General features: G+C 37.1%; 1 protein-coding gene across 3 annotated transcripts in view; it reads left to right on the forward strand.

Moving 5' to 3' along the window:
* Nucleotides 1-20720, forward strand: part of znf385a (zinc finger protein 385A) — an 89184-nt gene that overhangs the window by 36974 nt on the left and 31490 nt on the right. For 2 of the 3 annotated variants that reach the window (XM_065285623.2, XM_065285625.2), the window contains exons 2-3: nt 17795-17940; nt 18729-18854. In XM_065285623.2, the coding sequence (XP_065141695.1) occupies nt 17795-17940; nt 18729-18854 (272 nt within the window). The remainder of the gene's footprint in view (nt 1-17794; nt 17941-18728; nt 18855-20720) is intronic. The other variant, XM_065285624.2, reaches the window with a different exon arrangement.

Raw genomic sequence — 20720 nt, forward strand, 5'->3', positions numbered from 1 at the left:
ACCATCAGTCAAATTTAGTTTTTAGTGTTGTTTATTTTGTTTTATACCATGGGGCTGTTGAATGTTTTATTCTGGTTGAGAAATGTTCCAGAGGTTTGCATTATTTTTTGATAAACGCACACCTGACCTGTCAAATGTTCATCAAGACAACTTTAAACCCTGAAAAAAAAACGATTCATTCAATTTACTAATTTTTTAAAGGTAAGTGGTCGCAATTAATTTATTTAAGCTACATTTAAACAACAAAAATATGAAAAACAAAACAAAACAAAAAACTTATGTTTAAATGTAGCTTAAATAAATTGATTGCAACCACTTAACTTAAAAAAATTAAGTAAATTGAATGAATAATTTTTTTCAGTATATTTTAATAATTAAAAATACCATCAGTCAAATTTAGTTTTTAGTGTTGTTTATTTTGTTTTATACCATGGGGCTGTTGAATGTTTTATTTTGGTTGAGAAATGTTCCAGAGGTTTGCATTATTTTTTGATAAACGCACACCTGACCTGTCAAATGTTCATCAAGACAACTTTAAACACTGAAAAAAAATTATTCATTCAATTTACTCATTTTTTTTAAGGTAAGTGGTCGCAATTAATTTATTTAAGCTACATTTAAACAAAACAAAAAACTTTTGTTTAATTGTAGCTTAAATAAATTAATTGCAACCACTTTCCTTAAAAAAATTAAGTAAATTGAATGAATATTTTTTCAGTGAATGCGATTTTCTCAATATTTTTATTTTTTGCCCCCTTATTTTTCAGATTCCAGATATTCAAATAGTTGTATCTTTGCCAATTATTGTCCTATCCTAACCATACCTCGATGAAAAGCTTATTTATTAATCTTTCAGACCACTGAAAAAATTATTATTTCAATTTACTCAAATTTTTAAGGTAAGCAGTTGCAATCAATTTATTTAAGCTACATTTAAACAAAAGTTTTTTGTTTTGTTTTGTATTTCTATTTTTTTGTTTTGTTTAAATGTAGCTTAAATAAATTGATTGCGACCACTTTAACTTAAAAAAATGAGTAAATTGAATGAATAATTTTTTTAAATATCTATTTTTTACCCTGGTTTAGAGTCACATTTCGATTAAGTTAAACTGCTCGTTGTGATCATCAAATTTTTCCCATAACACAGGGCAAATGTTTTAAAGCTGCTATTTAAAAATACCTGACAATCATTGGCAGTTTAGCTGCATTTTTAAGAAAGTTTAATTTGGTTTGTTAATTAATAAATACAGTACATATCCACTATCTGATAAAAATGGTCCCATTTGTCACTGGGTTTGTACCCTTTAAAAAGAATAATTGACTCCTTTGAATTATTTTGAATTATTTGAAAATAATGCACACACGCGGTGTTACAGCACTCCGCTTCATGTCCATACAGTCTTACAAAAACCTTTTTGTAACCTTTACTTTTTAAGAGTAAATCAAACATTCTTGCCACATTTGTAAGGAGCAGTAAAACACGTTTCAACACGTATAAAAATTTGTTACAATTTGCTATAATTTATGTGCATCTGAAAGATCAAATCTCAGCGTATTACTTTTGCTCATTCTCATACAGTATGAAATGTGTTTGTGCTTTGGGCATGAATGACTCTGTACCTTAAGCAGTTTTTTTAGAGGTGTGCTATTACTTTTAGGCATTTTTATTTTTTTGTACATATTTCCTGTTTTTTTTTTTTTTTGTATCTTAATACAATTGAAAAATAAATATGGATGGACATTAAAACTTCTAAAACAACAAGTCTGGTGATGGTGGCCTAAAACTTTTGCACATATGCCAATTTTTTTAAGATGCTCTTTTGCCCAGTAACACCCTAGCAAGGACCCAGGCTGTGCTTGTATACTTTAGTAATGAATTTTCTATTCACAGGGCAACACTGCAGTGAAGAAAAATTGTCTTTAGTAAATGTACAAATCTAATCATACATGACATATTAATTGTTGTTTGTCATCAAAGTAAAAGCACAAAAGTCTTGAGGACATTCATACTTGCATGGACATCAACGATGAGTGATGTACAAAGAGCTCAAAGCACTTACAGATATTGGACTGTTGGCACTAATGGTACATGGCTAGAGTATCTCCTGCATGAAAAATACACTTCTGCCTTAAAAAAAACACTTCACGGACGAACCTTCCTTTACTGTGCAAATCCTTTTTAATTATTTATGACCTCTGATGTGACTAACCAAGACTGCAGGTTTCTCTGTTAAAGAAACAGTGGCTTACATGGAGGTTTCCAGTAACTAGTAATAAACAGGTAGAGGTATCATCTTACCCTCGTTCCTCTCTGTTATCTGTGCTGGAATCTCTCAGCTCTTTTTCTTCCCCCTTGCAGATGAATTTGGGCTAATCCAGCCATTTGTGCTGAGTGATAGGATTTCATACCTGAGGGCAGGTGGCTTTGAGAGAGCGAGTAAGAAAGACAGGACGGCCATTGTTTTTCCTAGGCGTGCACCCCAGACTTTAACCATTTAATGAGGGGTTGGGGGTTGAGAGAGGATGGCTGGGGGGAGGTTCAGACAGGTGCATGAGAGAGGATGTGGCCAAATTCCACAGCACAAAACTAAGTTGCAATGATTCTTTGTGGTGGGAGAAAACAGGACAGGTGTAAAAAAAGATTACTGCAACAAAGCGCTACAATGACAAAGAAAATCCTTTAGAAAAATGGAACTTAACATCTGAAGAAAAACATGATTGGAAATCAGTGCATCATTTTTAAAGCCATAAACTATGCATCCCGTGAAGCATTGCAAATGATTCATGATCGTTTTGTCTTGAAAGGTTTATACATTATCATTAAAAATCAGTTTGTCTGTGAAGAAAATTTATGGTGATTTTTTCTCCCGGAACCCAACGGATTCACAGGGTCAGTGCGGAGACTCTCAAGGAGACACTGATTCAGGATCATCCCACTGAACTCGAGTAACGGCCGCATAATGTAGACTCAATCACTTAGAAAAGTGTCTTTTTGTAATAGCCAGAGAAGCTCAGAAAAGCATTAGATCATTAGCAGTCCCCCCCTAGAAAGTCCCCTTCCTACCATATATTTATTTTTCTTTCATGCGCATCAAAGGCATCCGTTTGCCCTTCAGCCAGCAACATTCACATAGATGAATAAGAAGGAGATCATCTCACCAGTCAAACTGGCCTTCAGCCAAACGTGGACAGTTTATGACAGCGGGAGGAAAATGATAGGAACTTGAGGAACAGCTCAGGATGGATGAAAGGAAGACGTATGGCGAGAAAGATTAATGAAAGCTAATGTAAAGTGAGTCATCAGTCAGTTTCACAGCTCTTTAACAGTTTGTGGAGATCACCGTCCAACTGTAGTATTTTGGCATGAGAAGAATGCAGAAGTAGCCATTATTCATGTTAATTGTCTTTTTTTTTACTTAAATTAAGCTGCTAATATACATCGTAATGAAAACAATACTATATTTATCTAAAATTTAAAGAAACAAAATCATTTTTCAGTGTTAGTGTTGGACCCTATTGTACTTGTATGGGTATTGTATGAGTCAGACTTTGCAGCATCTCTGTGAGCTATAATTATATTTTTGTAATCTCATATCTCTTGTTTTGCTGGTCTCTCTGTTTTCCCTTAGTAATAATGAGTGGGCTTCAGTTGGAGCTTCTGACCTCAATACATCTATTTGGTTCTTCTCATAAAGCCAAAGTAATCATGCGCTGGCTGAAAACATGTCTCAGCTGTGACCAGCACCTGATAAGTGAAAATAATCTAATATTAAATTATGTAATATCAAATAAAAAATCAGTGAAGGCCTTCTTTCCACTGTAAAAAAATCGTCCATTTCTCGACGAGAATGTTTGACTTTGGGCTACAAAACCGGTCATAAGGGAGATGTATACATCACCTAAACGCTGAATAAATAAGCTTTCCATTGATGTATGGTTTGTTAGGACAATTTTTGGTCGAGATACAACTATATGAAAATCTGGAATCTGAGAGCGCAAAAAATCAAAATATTGAGAAAATCGCCTTTAAAATAATCCAATGAAGTCATTAGCAACACATATAATGATAAACACATTTTTTATATATTTATGGTGGGGAAATGTACAGGCTGTTTACATGGAACATGATCTTTCTTTAATATCCTAATGATTTTTGGAATTAAAAATGTATTTTTGGATTTCTGTCTGACCTATGAGTGGTTTTATGGTCGACTGTTATATTTACGTTGCTAAGAGTGCTGCGCAATGATACACATAATCGTTATATGCATCGGTCATAGCTGTGTTCTATTGTAAATAAAGGACAGCTATAGACCAATCAGAATCAAGGACTGGAGCTAACCATTCAGATTCAATGCATAAACAGCCAAAGTCCGCATACTTATGCGGGGGACGCATCTTTTCAAATACGCTGCACTTTCGTCGCATAAATTGCAGATTTCCGCATGCAAAATATGCAGGGCTTGCATGATTTCATAATCCCTGAATTTTCGTAGCAAAAAGTCACATATATCTTAGCAGAAAGTTAAATGTAAATGTAGCATTTACGTCACACAAGCGCAGACATGTCCCCTGTTGCTTTGGGAACGTTATGAAGTGACGTAATTATGCAACGTGAACATTTTGAAAAACTGCACACCCCAACTGCAGTTTTTGAAAGTTCCGGCAATTTTTGCAAGTTCCCGCAATTTCATCGCATAAAATTGCATAAATATTGCATTTTTTAAGAAAACGTGTCGCAAGATCAAAGATTTTTGCCTGCAACAATCACAAATCAGAAAGTGATTCTAACCCCAACCCCAAGTAACAATGGTAAGAAAATAGGAAAAAAACATAAAATTAAGTTGTGCAACGGACACAAAAAACGATTTATAGAAATTCATGCGAGTGACACGAAAAATTCGTGCCCAATGCATGAAAAAAGCTGAATTTCATGCCACGGACATGAATAAATTAGTCAAATTTTGCGTGACTATAACACGACTTTCTGTGAGATCAGTCTGGATTTATCAGATAAGGATCATCTGCCTTTTTGAATAAAAATTATTTGTTGAATGCATTATTTTTTTTTGCTTTATAATAGTTTTTTTGCTTCATTGCCAACATTCTAGCCGGCTTTGAGCTGTTCCTGTCTGGACTTGATGAAGAAGCGTGTCTAGTTCCCGCCTCCCACAAGCTATCCTGTCTCTCAGTCATTCTTGCTGTAGAGGGGCCCCATCATCAGGCCCCATGTTGAAGCCAAGACCAGATTTATCAAAGGATTAGGTTGTACATCTGCTTCCACGCCCAAACCACATGCACAGGGCCATGAGGGAGAGCAAAGTTAGGGCTCACCAACAGAGGTGAACTAAAGAAAGAAAGTACCTGTAAACTTTTTTTTTAACTTTAATCAGTTTCAGAGCCAAGCCAATGTTCTTTCAGTATGGCTGCGTTCTTCTCCTGTAACTCTATAGAGACAAACTCAGCATTTTTTTCTTTTAGAGACAGGCTGGTAATTAAAGCAGTCTTGATTCACCTGCTTATAAGATCAAGCCTCCGTCTTTTCGGGGGCTTTTCTTGCACAGCCATCTATTATCCAGCCAGTGTGTCATTACACACATTCTCTATCATTACTTCAGCCGTATTTAGCCATTGGAACCCTGAGAATAGTGTTTGTGCGTGGCTATATTTATATCTGTTTGTTTGTGAAGATTAATGAATACAACCTGTGTTTTTCTGCAATGTTATTATAAGGTTTTGGGGGGAGGAGGTGGGGGGCACACATCTTGGTTTGCAAGTCCTTTTATGTCCATGTCAATCTACAGAAGTGATATTTTTCCCCCCAAAATATTTTTTCCCCTAAACGTGGTTCTGTTTGATTCAGCGTCCAGCCTTAAGCAGCAAAATAGTGTGATTTTGGGGTGGGGGTAACAGTTTGTCTGATCAATGATAGGGTGGTTCAAGAAAGCTTTTTTTAGCTTTAATGCGATGCAGTATGATTTAGTGTTTGTGCCTGGATGTGTTGAACTGTGAGTACATAAAGCAGGGAAAATAAGTATTTGACACATCAGCATTTTTACACTTTATTTATTATGACTCAACTTGTATACTTAAATGTTCTGATTTCTTTGTATGAATTCAATATTTGGCTTGATGGCTACATTTCATTTAGTGTCAATAGCCCACTTAGAAATCCCCTTACTGATAAAAATGCTGATGTGTCAAATACTTATTTTCCCCGCTGTATGTGAGAGCACAATATATAACCCAGTGTATAATCTAGACTGGAGTAAATTAAAATTAAACACTACAATTATAGCACATGCGTACTGTATAACATTTAGGTCATTATGATGGTTTGTCTAACATAAGCGTGTCATTTGTGGTGACATTTTAAATCATAGGTCTGTCGGTATACACATTCTTTATCTTTTTTACTGTCTGTCTCTCATACCCAAACACACAAATCGTTTAACAGCTTCACACTTATTTTCAATCTCAACCATTCTCTCCCTCTCATTCGGTGCATTTGAAGTGTGTTACTGCGTGTGTTTGTGTAGGTATGACTGAGATTAATGTCAAACATGCTGGGACTCATACCAGCCTCCCGCACGCCTCTGTGCTGTAGCGTTTCGAATGCTTATCACAGCCAATCATCTGTTTGTTCACCTCACTCCCAGCGCACACACATGGAGTGCAGACGTGGCGTTGTGTCTCACCTCAGCAACGTCATCCAGCTCACATAGCAAGGGATGATGGACTTTAAAGGCTTTGAAGCGCTGAGCACAAGCAGTATGTGATAGTTGGTGAGATTTTATCTCTATGCCAAACTTTGTATTTAAAATCCGAACCCCTGTAGGGACTTCCATGGCTTAAAGATTTATAAGGGGAGACTAACTGATTAAAAGAAGGATTAAAAGTATTTATAATTTGCTTGATATCTGTGGAAGGGTCAGTAAGCAAGGTCACAGCAGCTCCTCCTTGTGGTCAAATATAGTTTTTCTTTTCCATATGTGCGTGTGGAGCATGTGATGCAGTTTAATAAGCCAAATGTTTCCAGTGACTAGAGATGTTCTGCTTATTTCACTTCAGCTTTAAACATTGTTAATTTAAAGGAAAACACCACAGTTTTTCAATATTTTACTATGTTCTTACCTCGATTAATTAATACATACCTATCTTTTTCCAATGCGTTCACTTTTAATCTTTTTACAGCGCCTCGTGAATGTGTTAGCAGTTAGCCTAGCCCCATTCATTCCTATGGCTCCAAACATGGATGAATTTAGAAGCCACCAAACACTTCCATGTTTTCTCTATTTAAAGACCGTTACATGAGTAGTTACACAAGTAAGTATGCACAAAATAAAACTTTTGTTTGATCGTCGTTCTTAAAAAAATCGAACACATTGTTTTCTATTGTTTTCTATACCCAGCTTAGACTCAGGAAGTTGCTCAAATCCCTGTCGTGCCACATAGCGCCACTCACATAGTTTAACATTAAATCACATCATATTTATCCCAAATCATTAATGATTAACATTGGCTGCTAACTTATATTTTGAATTTTGAAGTAGACGCTATCTGACGAAGCTCGCGTATTTAATGTGCACTTCCGGTTTACGATACCTTCGAGTTGTCCTAGACGCGACTCAACGCAGCGTGACGCTGAACTGTGCGACCCCCTTTAATTTACATCTTTAAAAAATCTCATAATATGACCCTTTTAAGCTGTGTCTCAATTCAAAGGCTAATATGGGCCCTTTATGATCTCCATCTTCCATTCCCTCTCTATTTGTTCTCATTGTTATCAAGGATAAATAATTGTGATGATTGTGTGTTATTTTTGTCTTTTATGGGATGCTACCATATGAAGATAAGAAAAAAAAGGTCAATAAATGTAAGAAAAAAAATTGTCAATAAATGTTGCGTTGGTGGTAGTCTTTCAAAATATTTAACATTTTGCACCTAAATAGTTAATATTAGAACCTCAGAGATACATATTGGTACCAAAGTGTGCATATTGATGACCACATATAGTACCAAATGTATAAATATCTGTACCTAAATGGTATTAAATGACTAGGGCTGGGCATAGATTAATCTAGATTCTAGATTAATCTCATACAAAGTAAAAGTAATTTTTTGCATAATAAAATGAGTTTGTGATGTGTGTAAATATTATCTATATTTAAACGTACACACACACACACAATACACACACAATATAGATAAATCCAATAAGCCCCTTTTGGTTGTGCATTACAGTAATTTAGCTTATATATATATATATATATATATATATATATATATATATATATATATATATATATATATATATATATATATATATATATATATATATATATATATATATATATATATACACACACACATGTAAATGTTCCTTAAAACATAAAACATACATGAATGTGCGTGTATATTTATATATACATAATAATTACACACAGCACAAACTCATATGTTATGCAAAAAATTACTTTTATCTTGTGTGAGATTAATCTATGCCCGCACTAATTAGGACCTTTTTAGGAGCTTTGGTCCTTTTTTGTCAATTTTTTCTGACAGTCGGGTGACCTATACATTTTCCAAATGCTTAGATAGATATTTATAGATTGCCAAAAGGTTTTTTTTACAAAATTGGAATAGAAATTATAAGTAGAGGTCATTTAAGTTGTCACAGTTGATGTATTTCTACCCTCCTCGAGTTGAAGGAAGCCAGCCGAAATGCAGATGTTTGTAGAAGTGTGTTCACACTAATTAAATGAGAATGTTAATGAGCAGCTCTCTGTAGAGACCTGGAGATACTTTCATCAGCCACAGTGTTAAAGAGACAGCTGATCACCGGGCAGCCACTTCAGATATAAGTGCAGGGATGTGCTATTATGGCAAGTTTAAGTTTATAAAATGAATAATTAAAGCTGTAAAATCTAAATACAATCAATTGCAATCAATTCATCACATTACAAATGGTTTTGATGCAATAGACTGAATATAACAATATAAGGATTTATCAAACATTGGTGTCTTTTATCATATTGCTGTTCTCCTGATAAATCCAATAAGCCCCTTTCGGTTGTGCATTACAGTAATTTAGCTTATAGCTTTGATAGGATTGCATATGTGTGTCTATGCGGGTGGTATATTTATACCCTGTGGCTGGTTTTGGTAGCAGATTGCTTTGACGGTCAGGTAAGGGGCATTCGGTCTCTTCCTGCTGTTTTGAGACGGGACTGGAATAGTGAGCAGCCCTATGCAGCCGTCACTGTAATTGGAACTAAATTGGTCAAATGAATGAGCCATTTCTGCCGCCTTGGTCACAGCTGAGGACAGGAGAGACGTAGAAACAGGTCTGGAGCCTTACAGAGGAATAAAAAGAAGAAATTAATTTGCTCTGGGAGGTTGTTTCTACACACAGTATGTGAATTTTCCATCAACAGACGTGATGAGATTTGATCAATTTTGAGAGCTGATTTGATTGTTTTTCCTTTAATTTACAACTGTAGACGCTTGAAGGAGAAAACGTATCGCTACATCGTCTCGTGTGGCCTTCTCAGATTTCAGCTAATTAAAGCAACAACAAAAAAACAACACATGCATTGCAAAAACGGACACATATTAAATAAATAACAAAAATTGCTGTAGTCCTACCTATCTGGGGCTTTCATTGCAAATATGGTAAAGGGCATCTGCTAGAAACAAATGTAAATGAAGTGCAAAGCTGCCTGCAAACACTATTGAGACAACAATGTGAATTGCTTACAGAGTGTACCTGGCTGTCCCTGTTTGATTTAATAATTGAAACATCTAGGAGTTCAGAAGCATAGGGGTTCAAAATAATGAAAATGTACAAATCATTTTTTGTCTCTAGAGAAACTGGGATGGCGCCTGATTACTGTAATATATGCAGTAGATACACAGGACTTTCTGTTCTTAAATATACAGTGCAGGTGGTCTTTAGAGGTACAGTTTGGTTTTTTATGATCTCTTTTTAATCTATATGTGGTCACATAAGATCTGTTTAAGACCAAAAGCTCAAACTTATCTGAATAGTCATGATTAAAATACACAAATAATGAGACACACACACACATATAGCAGTGGATTCAGAAGGAAATAAACGTCTATCTGCATCTTTCATCTCATTATTCTGCATTTGCACCAGTCTCACTCCAGATCACCTGAATGACAGGTGCTCAATGAGAGGCTCTGTGGGACTCTGTCTCTCTCTCTCTCTCTCTCTCTCTCTCTCTCTGTGTGTGTGTGTGTGTCTGTCTATCTTTGCAATTTGTTCAGGGCCACTGCTACTTGCCAGGGGACATCTGTGTTCATCCAAACCCTGCCATCCTGTTTTCCTTTTACTCTCTCATTCAATCTGCATATCTTCACTCATATATTGCATGTTTTTACTATATTTAAAGATAAGGAAGAAGGCGAAGCATTGTAAGGGATCTCAGGTTTCAGATGGAGAACAAAACTGCAATCATTCCCGGGTTTCGGACACAATATGTCTGAGAGCGTTGCTAGAGTATGAATACACTCACCTAAAGGATTATTAGGAACACCATACTAATACTGTGTTTGACCCCCTTTCGCTCTACGTGGCATTAATTCAACAAGGTGCTGAAAGCATTCTTTAGATATGTTGGCCCATATTGATAGGGTAGCATCTTGCAGTTGATGGAGATTTGTGGGATGCACATCCAGGGCACGAAGCTCCATTCCACCACATCCCAAAGATGCATAGATATTGGGTTGAGATCTGGTGACTGTGGGGGCCATTTTAGTACAGTGAACTCATTGTTATGTTCAAGAAACCAATTTGAAATTATTTGAGCTTTGTGACATGGTGCATTATCCTGCTGGAAGTAGCCATCAGAGGATGGGTACACAGTGGTCATAAAGGGATGGACATGGTCAGAAACAATGCTCAGGTAGGCTGTGGCATTTAAACGATGCCCAATTGACACTAAGAGGCCTAAAGTGTGCCAAGAAAACATCCCCCACACCATTACACCACCACCACCAGCCTGCACAGTGGTAACAAGGCATGATGGATCCATGATTCTGTTTACGACAAATTCTGACTCTACCATCTGAATGTCTCAACAGAAAACGAGACTCATCAGACCAGGCAACATTTTTCCAGTCTTCAACTGTCCAGTTTTGGTGAGCTCGTGCAAATTGTAGCCTCTTTTTCCTATTTGTAGTGGAGATGAGTGGTACCCGGTGGGGTCTTCTGCTTTTGTAGCCCATCCGCCTCAAGGTTGTGCGTGTTGTGTATGCTTTGCTGCATACGTCGGTTGTAATGACTAGTTATTTCAGTCAAAGTTGCTTTTCTATCAGCTTGAATCAGTCGGCCCATTCTCCTCTGACCTCTAGCAGCAACAAGGCATTTTCGCTTACAGGACTGCCGCATACTGGATGTTTTTCCCTTTCTTTGTAAACCCTAGAAATGGTTGTGCATGAAAATCCCAGTAATTGAGCAGATTGTGAAATACTCAAACCGGCCCGTCTGGCACCAACAACCATCCCACGCTCAAAATTGCTTAAATCACCTTTCTTTTCCATTCTGACATTCAGTTTGGAGTTCAGGAGATTGTCTTGCCCAGGACCACACCCCTAAATGCATTGAAGCAACTGCCATGTGATTGGTTGATTAGATAATTGCATTAATGAGAAATTGAACAGGTGTTCCTAATAATCCTTTAGGTGAGTGTATATTGTATTGCAATATGTAGCAGAAATGTAAGAGGAATCTTAAGAGGAAATTTATATGTCCTCTTTTGGAGACACATGCAATTAGCTTCAAACGTATGAACAGATTAACTCTGTTATGTCCCCTGGGCAACCTCTTTTTACATTTCTGCATTTGGCAGACACCTTTATCAATAGTCAATTACAGTGCATGTGTACTTTATTATCAGTATATGTGTTTCACTGAGCATCGAACCCATGAACTTGGGATTGCTGAAATTATGCTCTACCCATTTAGCTACAGAAATACTTTGGTTGGGAAAGATTGTTTTCATTGTTTTTGTTATGATAGTTTAAACTCATTATATGGGTAATAAAAAGATCATTAATGGAAACATTAAGGACTGAAACCATTAAGTGCAATCGAAATCATTAAACTCCTTACGATTCCCATTCCTAGCAGATACACTGATGGGTTGAGTATAACAGCACCCAGCATGCCTGAGTAAAAAGCAATGTACTGAATGTATTCAATTCCCCGTAATGTTTCCCAGGGCTTCCAGAAATGGGGTTCTGTACCCTTGGGTGCCTCTTAGCACCTGAAGAAATGAAGTTGCTGTTTTCATCCTAATGCAATCAATTAAACTACTGACCTCCCAGTTTGGAGGTGATTGGCCGTAATGAGATAAACCTCGTGTGTGCGAGCGAGTCTTATGAACATTATTTTTTCAGTCACTGCAGAAATCTCCTCCGTTTACCTCGTCAGTGTTGACCTCATGATTATCATTCCTTATCTCTAAACCATTTCATCCTTATCTCTCCGCTCGCTCCCAACAATTACGACAACGGCAAATGCAAAGAAATAGGATTGCCGAGCTTTAGTATTAAAGAAAGACGGGCACGCCTGAGATTCCATTTATCAGGCCCAAACAGGCACAAAAATTATTGGAGTTGGTTGAGTCGCTTTCCCTTGCCTTTGATCTTCCAGTGCCCTTCCCTCTATTTATAAATCCCTCCGCCCTCTCTTTCTGCTTCACTTCTGACCATATTCACACACGACCTTGGATCATTCTCAACCAAATCCTCTCTTAAACCTGCGCCGAAGGATCCTTTCACACCGGCTCCCATATGCACTTGTCCCCAAACCCCACCCCTGCACTGCAGCCTCTTTAAATATGGTGATTATGGCCTTGGCTTGCATTGCAGGATTCCTGGCGTGTGTCAAAGGCTTTAAACAACAACCAGCGCTGTCCTCCACCCCCCAAAACGCCACCCCTGCTGTGATCAGGTTACTGCAGCTTGTTAGGGGAAGAGATTCATACAGTGACAGTACAACATCTCCCCCTGCGCCACATGGGTTTGATGAGGCTGTTTACGACTGACAGTATTATTATCAAGACATGTTGTCCATCAGCAGAAGATCTTGTAATGTTGTGGTGTCTAATCAACGCTCTTGTTTGAGTTCATGTTTGAAGTGTGTGATCTAAGATACACGTGTGATCAAAGACATCTGTACTTTTCATTGCATTGCTAAAGACCGCATGAAACCAAACGTTTTCTTCATAGAGGACACACTAGTGGTTATGAGCTGTAACTAAACCAGTCTGATAGTATGGGAATTTGAGTATGAGGTGGGTAATTCTTATTGTTTGGTATTAAGTATATTAAGTATAAAAGCAAGAATTAACCATACACTGAAAAAATTGGTTTTCTTACTTAGTATTTTTGTCTTGTTTTTCAGTACAAATACGTAAAAATTCTTAAATTGAGAAAAACATTGAAATGAAGTACTTAATAAAAAGATAAAACTTAATTCAAGCATAAGCATAAACCCATTTCACTTTGTTCAGAAACAAGACTTAATCTAAGATGATTTTTGCTTCTGAGGTAAATTAATTTCGGTTTAAAGGGGACATCTCATGAAAATCTGACTTTTGGGATAGTTCACCCAAAAATGAAAATTCTGTCATTATTTACTCATCCTCATGTTGTTTTAAACATGTATGAATTTATTTTTTCTGATGAACAAAAAAGAAGATATTTTGAGAAATGATGGTAAACACACAGCATATTGTCTATTGACTTCCATAGTAGGAATAAAAAATATGATAGAATTTAATGGGTACTGTCAACTGTGTGCTTTCCATCATTTATCAAAATATTTTCTTTACAATACTTCCAAAATAAGTCAATGGACACTACATGCTGTGTGTTTACCTCTTTCTTTTCTTTCATCTTCTTTTGTGTTCATCAGAATTATTTTTGGGTGAACTATCCCTTTAAAGTGCTATAATTGAGTCCCCAGTGCTTCTATGAACCTAGAAAATGTGAAAAAAATCAACCAGTAACTTAATTTTGGTAAACCATTCTCTGCAAGCATGTGAAAAAATAGGTCACTAATATTTTTCTCCCCTTGTGATGTCAGAAGGGGATAATGCCGCCCCTTAATCTGCACTATCCAACCATGACACTGCCATTTGGTGCAGAGATCAGCTCATTTGCATGTTACAGGACAAACCCAAAACGGCACATTTTTGCTCAGACCTACAAAGTAGAAATTTTAACATGCTATAATAAATAATCTATATGCTATTTTTAACTAAAACTTCACATATGTACTTCGGAGACACCAAAGATTTATTTTACATTTTAAAAAAGTCTTGTGAATTGTCCTCTTCAAGACTTTTCAGTTGTTTATATTGGAAAACCCAAAAAACACTTAGAAATTGATTTTTGCAGTGTGCTACAACTTATGAATGAGATTTTACGACTTAATAAACTGTAAAAAGATTTTAGTCATCTGGTTGCCTTAAACGTTTTAGTTAAATTCAACTTAAAAATAGTAGTTGACGACATTTTTAAAAAAATTTTAGTAAACAAATTTTTTTAAGTTGAATTAACCGAAGATTTTAAGGCATCCAGGTAACTTGCATTTTTAAGTTAAACCAACAAATTAGGGCTGCACGATTATGACAAAAAATCATGATTTTTCAGTTATTGACATTGATTTTGTAATTGCGGTTATTATTGCGGATTAATAGATTTGGCTTTAAAGTTTTGAAATGTTTTATAACTTCCTGTGAAGCAGCATGGTTAAAATTATAAACATCCAAACTAAATAATAAAATGTCAATAACATGGCGGCCGGTGACTTCTTTTTTCGAGGGCGCACGATGTGAAGTTCGTCAACATACTGCCGGAACGCACAGAAATGAGCACTAATGGACAGCTGTAATTGAAACTTTTTGTGATTATGTAATTTTTGTGATTAAGTTTCACTTGTAATGGTAATCCTGATTAGTTTTCAATTATTGTGCGGCTATACAAATTTTTTTTTTTACAGTGTATTAGCCACCTTGTAAAATTTTTTTATAGTTTAAGATTCTGAAAACAATGTTGTTTGACCACTAATACTGTATGAATACCGTAGGTGATCTGCCTCATTCAGTTGTCTGTGTTGGTTATGGCCCTGCATAAGTATGAATTTTTATTCTCCTGTTTATCTTGCAGCATTGTCAAAATGAATCACACACACAGACATACACACACATACAAACACACACACAAATGCATGCCCTTACCCTGTCATAGTGATTTACAGTGTGAGCTGAGCCCTGAAAGTGTTGTTTAATTTAATAAGGTAATTATACACTGGGGGCAGGAAGCAGCCTGGACCTGATTTACGCATGCTGGCCGTGGTGTTTTGTCACACACACTTTGACTCTACTGCAAGGACAACTGTCCTCCACACACTTCCCCCAGCAGTCTGCTGCGCCCGCGTCCTGTGCTTCTTTCTTTTTCTCATCTCTCATTGGCTGTCAGCTAAACTGTGTCGTTTCTCAGCTGGCATGTGAACAGACTAAAGGGGTTTGGGTCCCCTCACCCACTCAGTCATATCTTGAATTATGTCAGGGCTGTATTAAAGTGACAAGATCACACAGGCCACCCTTGCAGTGAGCTCCTAAAGTGTTCCTGTAGCTTAGTTGGTAGACCATTGCATTAGCAATGCAAAGGTCATGGGTTTGATTCCCAAGGACCACACACTGATAAAATGCATAGATGTAAATGATAGTGCTTGTGCATCTACTGAGCTGTGAGGTCACAGTTCAGGTGTCGAGCTGTTTTTTCTCTACTTCACACAAACATTTGATCATCATTTGATCATCATTTGTTCACATTTGTGCCTTTGTAAGTTGAAGTTAAATCAACTACTTTTATTGTAATGTATCTTTATCTTAATGGGTTAAGCATTATGTTGGCAGGTCAAAGAAAAGTTTTGTGTTCGATTCCTAGTGAACACACAAACTAATCACAAGGTTCCCACGGGTCCTTGAATTCCTTGAAAGTTTGTGAATTGGGGGAAAAAAATTCAAAGCCCTGGGAAGTTTTTTGAAAATATACATACATAGATACAGGTCATTGAAAGTGCTTGAATCTATTTTATGCAAGAAGTTTTCTGAAAAAAAAATCCATATTATTCCCTGTGTAGTGTAGGATAATATGAAAAAAATTCTAGACTTTTTAAGCACACGTGCTAAACTGTTCTCTTTAAATGCTTATATCTTCTGTATGCGAATGTTGATTCATATCAAAATGCTTTTTGGCATAGTTGTGTTTGACACATGAAAACGTCTCGGGTTACGTATGTAACTGTTGTTCCCTGAGAAGGGAACGAGACGCTGCGTCTCCCTTGCCATACTTCCTGCGTCCCTGTAACACCGTCTTTGGCAATATTTCAGATAGCGATTTACTTCCTGGCTCCCGCGTCACCCTGTCTTTGTCGTTAAGCCTCACCATTGGTTGAATTTGATATACACATTCAGACGCACTTACCCCTGGAGGCGTCCCCAAAGTGTCACCGCAGTGACGCAGCGCGAGTTCCCTCGAAAAGGAACTGTAACAATGTATCCTAAAAGGTAACACGATGTAACCTTGCTCTCACTTGAAATGTGTCCCCACATTTAGTCCTTGAATTTGAGGATAAGTCCTTGAAAGGTCCTTGAATTTGAAGTTAACTAGGTGTGGGAACCCTGTAATGTATATACCTTGTATGCACTGTAGGTCACTTTCGATAAAATTTTCTGCCAAATGCATAAACGTGAGTGTTCCTATGATACTTTTTTGGTTTTTAAGCTTAAAACCCCCTGGGGCATACAATTCTACAATGCTAAATGTTTTATTTTTGGATGTACTATTGCTTTAAGACATACTGCGGCACTTTTAAAGAGAACTGTCTGGATCAAGTGTGTATTTAGAGGATAGTCATGTGACTTTGTTGAGCATTGCATCAGGGACCAGCAGTGCCCACAAGCGGCACTGAGACTTTTTCTATCCATCCATCCCTCTTTCTCTCTCTCTCTGTCTCTCTCACCAGCAGCCTTGCACCAATCTGCCTTCTTATTCTTCCTCTTTTCATCCCTCTTTCTTTATCTGCCTGCTTGCCATGCACTCATTGAGGAGTCTTGCATGCCTAATTTGAGTTAATGAAGCCAGGGCTCGTCCAGACCTAAGGCCCCAGCAGGCAGAACAGCTGTGTCCAGACAGTGACAGCATATCTCTCCAATTTCATCTCTATTTCTCCTCCATTTTTCCACATATGCCCACAGCAGCCCCTAGTACGGAAAAGCCTAATGACTCTCTCTACATGAGGGGAAGCATCTCATGTAGAGAGCAGAAACTTGAAATGCAAAAATAGATCTCATAAAAGGCGAAAAATCATCTAAGATTAAAAAAGGAGACGGGCGGAGAGAGAGGAACAGATTTAAGACTGGAGGGAATTTGAAGCGAGGAAAATCCAGCATCAAATTTAAGCAGCTTAAAGTAACTGCTCGCTAAAGCTTCATTTCGGAAAGAGGGTCTCATGCAGGAGGTTGTAAAGGATAAGACAGTCTGACAGGGAGCAAGGCTCAGTGACGTGGTTAGCTAGCGGGTGTTGCAGAGGTTTGACATCTCTCTGATGAGATTTATGCTGACAAAAAGTGTTTCAACACAGCCACCTCTAAGTGTATGTGTCTTACCTCTGTATGTCATAAAAAAGTCAATATTTGGTTTATTCAAGCTTGAAATCAAAGCTTATCTTATGTAACTGTTCCTCTTACAGGAAGCATCAACCGAACGGGGGCCATCCCTACATTTCTGCGGACCCCTACAATGATCCAGCCTCATCTGGATATGAAACCCTTCCTACAGTTTCCAATGGAGACCCCTTCACCACACAGCGTTGGGCTTTTTCACAACTTCAACACGGTGAGATATGACACACCTAATAATGTAACGTGTTGCCTTCCTTGTTTGTAATCTGATTACTTAAGGCAACTTGTTACACCGTATCGCCTTAAGCTACAGTACATCATGGTTTGATTTGCTACATTGTTGTGTCTAATATTTTCCACAAACACTATTCGAAACAGATGGCTTGTTTATTTGAATTTGTCTGACTGTTTATTGTTCAAAGCTGTGTAATGCCAAATGAGATCTCTCGTGTCATTCTGACTTATTGCTAATTATTTTGATTAGCATGCAGCTCATTTCACTCTCTCAGCACTTTTACAGCGAGTCTCTTCAGCACATTTCCCAGCTTGCATTCTGTTATGTAAATCAGGATATTGGTCAGCAAATTGAAGGAGAAAGGTTAGTCGTGTGAGGCGGCCATGCCCGAGCTAACTGTTGTATGTATGCACTGAATTAGAGCATTCTGGGTTATAGAGCACCAGCGCAAACTGGTTTGAATCCAGGGAACACACATGATTAGGACAAAATGTCAAATTTAATGCACTATAAGTCTATATATAATGTAAACTATAAATGGACTTGTTAACCAAGGTTAGGGAGCAGGGCCACGCCTCAACCAATTATCTCACTCCCCTGAACTTACATACAGTATATCAGGACACCCATCTCAGCACAGTTTGTCTTCTTGTCTCAAACGCACCCCCCTCTTATCCCTCTCAACCCCAGTTTATTGTACCCCCCTTCTCATCCTTTCACCCTTCTCCTTACATCCAGATCAAACACCCTTCTCTCTTCCCTTCCAGATTGCACCAGGGGGGGCCACAATCGCTCGGCCTACATCTAACCGAGACAATGCCCCTACTCTGAGTCTTGTCTGGCATCCAACATCGGACCCCAGACCAACCTGGCTAACACCCCATCCCTTTATCGTACTCCTTTTCCTAATTTATCCTTACATTCTATACAACAGTGGCGGCTCGTGACTGCTCATCCGAGGGGCGCAAATTCAAAATAAGTGTTCGGAGTGACGTGTGTTGCTTGTGTTTTCAAAATATGTGTTTGTTGCGTCATGTGAACAATGTGCATCACGTGTTTTGTCAAAATAAGTGCACACACTTAAAAACTGTTTGTGATAAAAGAGACGCTCACGTTCACAAAATACACGCAAGACACTCCCTTAACAGCAAACTCTGATTACGCATGAGATTTTGCGAGTATCTGGCAAACGCGAGCGTCTCTTTTATCATAAACCCTTTAGACGCATCTACAGCAGGCACTTATTTTTTACAAAACACGTGATGCACATAGGATCACTCGATGCGCAGAACACATATTTCGAAAAAATGAATCACAGACATGATGGGCTACATACATGTTGTGACGAACTTCGCATCGAGCACCCTCGAAAAGAAGTCACCGGCCGCGACTGATATACAATAAAATATTTCTGCTACACTCGGTTGTAGCTAGGGTTGCAAAGGGGTGGAAAGTTTCCAGGGAAACTTTCCATGTTAACTTAATCTGGGGAATTCTGGAAAATTCCACATTGGAAACTTAACAGGAATTTATGGGAATTATTTGGATATTTAGGGAAATTTATATAAACTATATCATATACAAACATAAATAAACATCTTGTTTGGTCATAAGCAAACATGCATGCAAGGTATTACAAATTTTGAAGAATTCTGATACTTACGGTCATCATGCATTTATTTAATCAAAAAATCCTTCTTTGCGGCCTCAATGGCCCTTCAGTAAGCAGTGTGCATATGACTAAAGAATGTGCAGCACTCAAAAAAAATATTTTTGCACCTTGTTTAATTAACTTAAATGAAACAAGTTAATACAACACAATTTTTATTTTTTTTTGTCTTAACCTATTTTTATAATGTTCAATCTGCTTAAATAAAAAAAAATTACATGAACTCAATTATATTTTTAATTACATGAACTCAACTGAATTTAGTTTATTGAACAAGATATTTTTATGACCAATATAAATATATTTATTAAGTTGGTGCAACAAAATATTATTTGTTTATATTCACATATTGTATTCTTGCTGTACAAGCCTAATCTAATTTCGTGGAAAAGTTTTCCTTAATTCAATTATGTTGATTGAACAAACAATTTTTTTGAGTGAGGGTAGAAATTGCATTAAAACTTGTTGTTTAAAAAAATTATGCTGCAAGATTTTTTTAACTACATTTAAGTTCCCTGTTATAGGCAACTCTGCAATTTTTTTAATTCCCAGTTTATTCCCATTAATTCCCATATACTCCTGTTAATTCCCATTGAAAGTTTCCAGCATAGAAAATATACATAATTTTGCAACCCTAGTTATAGCATTGTGGTGTGGTGCCTTAAAATCAATTTTTAAGGTAAAAGTTTTAAGCATAAAAGTTTGATTTCAGCCATTAATTTCACTATGATTTCAATCTTTGACATGTTCTTACTCTTAGTCAATATTTAAGATATCAAGGTTATATTTTACAGAACGCTCTTTACATTATCTTGGATGATTTTATGTAGAAAACAGCTAATCTAAAAAAATGGCTTTATACAACACCTCCTTCCCAAATGGAAAGGGTTAAATTCACTCAACAGTTTGGATAATTGCTTGCATTTGTTGTTGCAAGAAAGAGGTTTTGCCCCCAACCTTTCCCCATGCCAGCACAAATATGCATCACACCTCGCCATCCAGTTTCACCACATTTGTTATCTTTTTAGTAAAAGCCTAAGATTATTTATCATGCAATGTGCATGGGAAAGTCAGCAGCTAAGAGCTTAAC

This window comes from Paramisgurnus dabryanus, chromosome 21 (assembly GCF_030506205.2).
Source record: "Paramisgurnus dabryanus chromosome 21, PD_genome_1.1, whole genome shotgun sequence".
NCBI classification, from domain to species: Eukaryota; Metazoa; Chordata; class Actinopteri; order Cypriniformes; family Cobitidae; genus Paramisgurnus; species Paramisgurnus dabryanus.